The sequence below is a fragment of the Argentina silus genome (genome assembly GCF_951799395.1).
Source record: "Argentina silus genome assembly, chromosome: 10".
NCBI classification, from domain to species: domain Eukaryota; kingdom Metazoa; phylum Chordata; class Actinopteri; order Argentiniformes; family Argentinidae; genus Argentina; species Argentina silus.
Window position 1 is genome coordinate 14,749,183 of NC_139664.1, and position 6,408 is coordinate 14,755,590.

The 6,408-nt window shown below is 37.4% G+C and overlaps 1 protein-coding gene across 1 annotated transcript; it reads left to right on the forward strand.

Annotated features, from left to right (window-relative positions):
- The first annotated feature begins 76 nt into the window (after positions 1–76).
- LOC310810988 (uncharacterized protein) lies at positions 77–2,961 on the forward strand. Its single transcript, XM_083678943.1, has 5 exons — positions 77–202; positions 636–899; positions 1,073–1,117; positions 1,874–2,017; positions 2,213–2,961. Exons 1-5 carry the CDS (start codon positions 166–168, stop codon positions 2,395–2,397), a joined length of 675 nt encoding a protein of 224 aa, XP_083535069.1. The 5' UTR covers positions 77–165; the 3' UTR covers positions 2,398–2,961.
- Positions 2,962–6,408: the final 3,447 nt, after the last annotated feature.

The window sequence follows — 6,408 nt, forward strand, 5'->3', positions numbered from 1 at the left end:
AGCGGAAATTCGGAAACTCCAAAAACGTGCGCATGCGCCTTTTTTGTAGGGACTTTTCACGAGATATGCGTTGCCTATTTAAGCAGATATAAGGAAGTGTGAGTTATTTTTGAAGTGGAAAGTAATAAAACTGAATTCTAACATTGTGTTATAAAAAGCTACAGTATGTTACAAAGTAACGAAAAGGCTGCTACCTTGTCTGGTAAGAAGATCACTTTGATTCAAATAAGCGAAAATAATCAATTTGATCGTCAAATACAGTTTAGGTGCTTATCTAAATGTAATGGAATCGCAAGAACGATTTAGCTACAATATTGAATGAGATATAATGTGTTGTGTTGGGTATTTCTACGAGAGTAAAAAAATAAGTGACTGTTTGAGTTGTCTTTTTTAATCGCACTGAGATTGGTAGATATAAAAAATAAGTGTCTGTTTGAGTTGTCTTTTTTAATCGCACTGAGATTGTTAGATATCAAAAATAAGTGTCTGTTTGAGTTGTCTTTTTTTAATCGCACTGATTGTTAGATATTCTGCTACTCTTGATACTGCTTCTCATTCATAGCAAACATAAGTACAATGTTATTACTATGTTACTAATGACACTCCAAATATGTTATGTTTTCCTCTGGTCATAGAAAAAACCTTGCAACTGCAGCTGCATACTCTTAGCAAATCTATGACGCCCTGTCTGGTGGAACGAATATCAGAGTGCCTGTTGAACACAAGAACCATCACTGAGTTCGAGAACCAGATGATTTCCTCCCAACTGACAGACATGCAGAAAGCCATTCAACTGCTGCAGATAGTCTTAAGGAAGGGAAGGTGCGCCTGCACACTCTTCTACAACTCTCTAAAGAGATGTGAGCCCTCAATTTTCGAAAGAGTCACAGGTCTCCAAGGTAGGTCCCTCCTGCTTCACAAGTCTACACCACAGTCATCATTTGAATATGATTATATTAATACCTTAAGTGATTTTGTGAGTCTGTAAAGAGAGGTACTGTAGATGCATGCACATCAATTTGTAGTCACGTACTGTCACATGTTAATCTAATTCCTCCTATTTTTCTTTAAGCGCCGCCGCCAACCCATCACCATCTGGAGGTTGCATCAGTGTCAGGTGAGCCCTAGTGGTTTAATAACTTACGCACACACACACCACACACACACACACACACACACACACACACACACGCACACACAAACCACACACACACACACACACACACACACACACACACACAGACACACACACACACACACACACACACACACACACACACACACACACACACTTTCACTTTGGGGCAGAAATGTTTAACTCATTTTCTTTCAACCATTTTCAACACACGTGCGCACACACACACACACACACACACACACACACACACACACAGACACACACACACACACAGACACACACACACACACAGACACACACACACACACACACACAAACACACACACACACACACACACACACACACACTTTCACTTTGGGGCAGAAATGTTTAACTTATTTTCTTTCAACCATTTTCAACACAAGCGCACACACACACACACACACACACACACACACACACACACAGACACTTTGGGGCAGAAATCTGAGACAAGCACAGAGCAAATGAAATAATTGGATATGCAATCAAGGAATGTCAAACCATTAAAGTAAAAAATAAAAGAGAAGTGGAAAAAGTACAGTCATTCATACATAACAACTTTCCATTCCCACTATTTCATGTTTCCATGAGCTCAAACAATGTTTTTCTTGTATTGTATGTCATGTTGTAATGGAATAGCATTGTCTGTTAAATACTATTTCCCATTTTTCTTACCTCTTCCTTTTCTTCTTCCCTTTCTTCCCTATTAACAGAGAGGCCTGACACTGCTCCGACTTACATCATCAACATTCACAATTCCACTCTGAGCAACTGTATCATAGGCGATGGCAATCACCAATCTATGCGTGTGGCAAGAAAACAACCTCTTACTCAGTGTTCAGGGAATGCTATGCTTGGTAAGTTATAGTACTTTATCCCAGAATTACTGTCACACAAATTATTTCTCACCAATATTAGATTTTTTTCCACTGGCTACAAAGGAGACTTTAGCTTTCACATAGGCTATTGCAGTATTTAAAGAGTATACATTCATATTAACATTGATCCTCTTTGTTGTCATTGACTGTACTGCCATGTCTGTTGATGAGCAGAGACGATGGGAAGCAACTATAGCTGTGACCACCAGAGGGAAGTGCAGGCCTCTCCAGAGCCGGAGAGCATCGAGGTCTACGGGTCTCAGTTGAAGTATGTCATCATTGGTGACCACAACTCCATGCATGTTGATGAGACTCAAGAAGCGTCAGAAGAAGATGTCTTTGAACTTGAAGAACAATAGTTATATCTTGAAACAAGGCTGTAGGCCTATTACATACTGTATATCCTGGATGGGAGAGGAGTGATTGAGATCCACATTGGGTCATGATATGGGGGTCCAAGGGTGTGAGAAACGTATGGCCATTGGCCACATTACTATGTAGTGTTCCTCTTCAGTATGAACTGGATTTCAGGGGAATGTATATATTTGTTGTAAATTGCTATAGTGAATTTAAGAAATGGAAATATGTTTTGGTTCTGAAATAATTCCTATTTTGCTATATTGTGATCACAACCTGTATTGAATATTTCTGATGTAAATAGTTGAGATGTTACTCTCATATTCACATGGTGCATGTTCATGTTCCACTTTTATAGTATTATAATGTCAAGACACAGATTTAGCTTTGCTGAAAATATGTTCTCATCAGGAAGTATTTATTGTGTTACTAAATGCTCAGTATTTTCTACAATATAATGAAATGCCATTTCCTATACATTCTGTAAATATGTTTTTATTTTTGAGATACTGCATTTGTGTAGAATGACTTATTCATACTTTTTCTAAAAGAACAAATATTTAAGATATTAAATTATTTTGTTCCCAATAGCCTTTATGTTTTTTCTCAAAGTTGACATCTCACACAGTAAAATATCATGAGACATTGTAAAGGTATTGCATTTTTTTTATTGTTCTTAGTTATCATTTGTTGAAATCTTTGAAGGGAATTACATCTTGAAGGTAATACAGAATGAAAGTACAAGCTACAGTAGTACATGCATGTTGCTGTCACATTTCAGGGTTTCAGTTATGCACTATTAGATCATCACTTTTACTTATTATAGTCCATATTTCAGATGCACTTACTGTGAGAAATATTCTCTCAGAGACCAATTCATAGCCTTAATCTAGATTATTTTTGTCACAAAATTGTCAAGGCAACACAGACCTGCTCTACGAACGTAGTATATGAGATTATATACAGTATGATGACTGGATTCAGTTTGTCTGATATGATAATGAGAAAAAGGCAGTGTATTTAAGGCATAAAGATTTGGGAAGAAGATGAAGAGAATGGATTTGTAATAGACACTTTAATATACATCCTGACCCCCAAAATATGCCTGTCTGTCTTTACACATAATACACACCACAGTCACTTAGCTGCAGCTATTCGTCAATGAAGCACTGAGTAACAACTGGAATACAAATTCATGAAGGCATTATTTTGAGGCATTTTGTTGAACTGTAGAGTAGCATGTTAGCATTCTTTGCTGCCTATACAATTGAATAGAGGGTTGTATACTGTACATCTGTACACCAACAAATAAAAAAGTGTTATAACATGTTATTCCATACCATAACTATTGTAAAGCAATAGAAAAACAACTAAGGAAATAATTTCATGTTATGTTAATGAGAATCAGTACTGAGGGGAGGACGTAGTGTTCCTCCCTAAAATATTAAACATTCAATTTAAAACAATGATAAAGTATTTTCAAAGTTATAATAACAATAACTAAACATAAGAGTAGGTATAGATCACCTTAAAAATATGCAAATATTGCTGGGCACACATGATTTCTGAGGGCAGGCTATATTAAACAATGATTGAAATGTGGTTCCTACTGATCTGATTATCTAATGCAATGATATATAGATAATGAGTCAAAAATAATCTGACAATAAACATACTGAATACCAGGATTGGGGAACTCCAAACATGGAGATAGGGTATAGACATATCTTTCCATTGCCAGCAAAGAAAATTATTATAATTGGTCTAATCCGTGAGGTCCACTCTGTATTTTTTATTTTTTTTTACTTCTAAGAGGAAAAAGAATGTTACTAAATGTTGTATATTTGAACACCACCTTTTTTCAAAAGTTGGGTTTGTCAGGTACTGTATGTTCAATTACGTGTGGCAATACTTAATAATATAAAATAATACCCAATTTTGTTTGTTAGTTAGGCAAACGGTCATCTGTTGGATCATAGGAAACATGCTGTAACCTGTGGGATGCTGAATTGATCCAGTTAAGTCATCTCATTAGCAATCTACCACAAAATCATTGAATATTTACACCAGGAGAAGACATCTTTGGGCATATGGTTCAGACAGAAATGGTTTCTTTTGGCACTACAGTAGTCTGACATTAGCATACACCAATACTGTATTCTTAATGCAATGCAATCCAACCATTCCATATGCAGCCAAATGAGAGGAGATTAGCTGCTTTAGCCATTTATGCTTTAGCAATGTGGACCTCAGAATCACAGAGAGCATTACTGAGCATCACAACCCCATCAAGTAGAGTAATCTGAACGTGGCAAGAGTAAAAAGGGGGAGACCAATTTCCATCACAAAAACGGACTTTAAACTGAACCATACAGTACACAGTGCTGCTTGAAAGTATGTGAACCCCTTGTGCAATTATAGATTTTTTTATTTTTTACCATGAAATCTTTATTTAATCAGAACCAGTCTTTTTTATCTGACATAACAGGTTTATATTTACCAATTCCATATGTTGGTTTAGAGGAAATCATGCATGTAGTAGAAAAACTAAATTATAAAGAAATTAGTGCAGGTGCAAAAATAAATGAATGCCAAGTTGCATTGCTTAAATCAATCAGGTAAGTAGAATCAGGTGGGTAAATAATTGGGTACCAAATGAACCAATCAAAGGAGAGATCTATAGGAAAGAGTTTGGGCGGGACTCTGATAAATAGAGATAAGAAACCTGGTCAGTTTTGTGTTACCCATACAGGTGAATGCAAAACACACCATGCCGAGAGGAAAGGAGATCTCAGAGGACATCAGGAAGAGGGTAGTGAGGGCACATCAGTCTGGTCACAATCTAAACCACCAAGTTTTGCGAAAACCCAACACTGCCTACCACCAAAAGAACCACATCCCAACAGTCAAGCATGGTGGTGGGAATGTCAAGATCTAGGGCTGCCTCCTCTGGACCTGGACGACTCCACATCATTAAGGGAACCATGAATTCTGAGGTATACCAGGAGATTCTTGAACAGAACGTCAAGCCATGAGTCAAGGACCTAAAGCTGGGCTGAAAATGGGTCTTCCAACAAGACAACGACCCAAAGCATTCAAGCAAATCTACCAAAGAATGGCGCAGGAGAAAGAAGATTTGTGTTTTGTATTGGCCAAGTCAAAGTTCTGACCTAAATCCAGTCAAGATGCTGTGGCAGGACCTGAAGCGGGCAGTTAATGCCAGACACCCCTCAAACCTCACTCAACTGGCTGAGTTCTGTAAGGAGGAGTGGGCAAAAATCCCTCAAAACAGATGTCCGAGACTGATTAGTGGCTATAAGAGTTATCGCTGCTAATGGAGGTATCACACGCTATTGACTGAAGAGGTTCACATATTTTTGCACACATGAAATCAGTATTTTTGTTAAATAAACCACTTTTGTTAAATAGACAATAAAAAAATAAAAAAATGTGTTTGTGTCTTTTATTTGGAATGTCTTTATTACGAATTGGGGTTTAGATAAAGATTTTATAAGTTCATTTTAATATTTTATACAAAAATAATGACCATCCCTGTAGGGTTCACAAACTTTCAAGCAGCACTGTATGTACACACCTACATATCATACAAAATTAAAACTTGTAGAAAACATGTACAATTTCAGAGTTCCATATCCTTTCAAGACATCATCCCATCTATCACTTGTTGCTTTTAACTCCTGTGATCTCACTCTCACAAGATCACAGCTCTTAGTGTATATTATAGGCCTTGTATGTTCAGTTTCACACCTACAGCAGTATCAGAATACCATTGCCTGAGGGATTCAAATGTGCATCATTCTTTTGTCTTGTGCTCATTGAATGTCTGTGGGTGAGTAACTCGGGGCATGCCACACTCCAACTCCAGAGGACCGTTCCACTGTGCCAGTATAGGGGATTACGGCCTTAACACATTGAGGCAATATATTGCCTCATATTTTACACTGCATCATTCAGCCTCCTTTGTTACCTCTTTATGGCAAAACACTATGGGA

Coding starts and splice junctions, on each gene's coding strand:
- LOC310810988 (XM_083678943.1), top strand. CDS start 166: ATGTTACAAAGTAACGAAAAGGCTGCTACCTTGTCTG. Junction 900..1,072: donor AAGAGTCACAGGTCTCCAAG/GTAGGTCCCTCC, acceptor TTTTTCTTTAAG/CGCCGCCGCCAACCCATCAC. Junction 1,118..1,873: donor GGAGGTTGCATCAGTGTCAG/GTGAGCCCTAGT, acceptor CCCTATTAACAG/AGAGGCCTGACACTGCTCCG.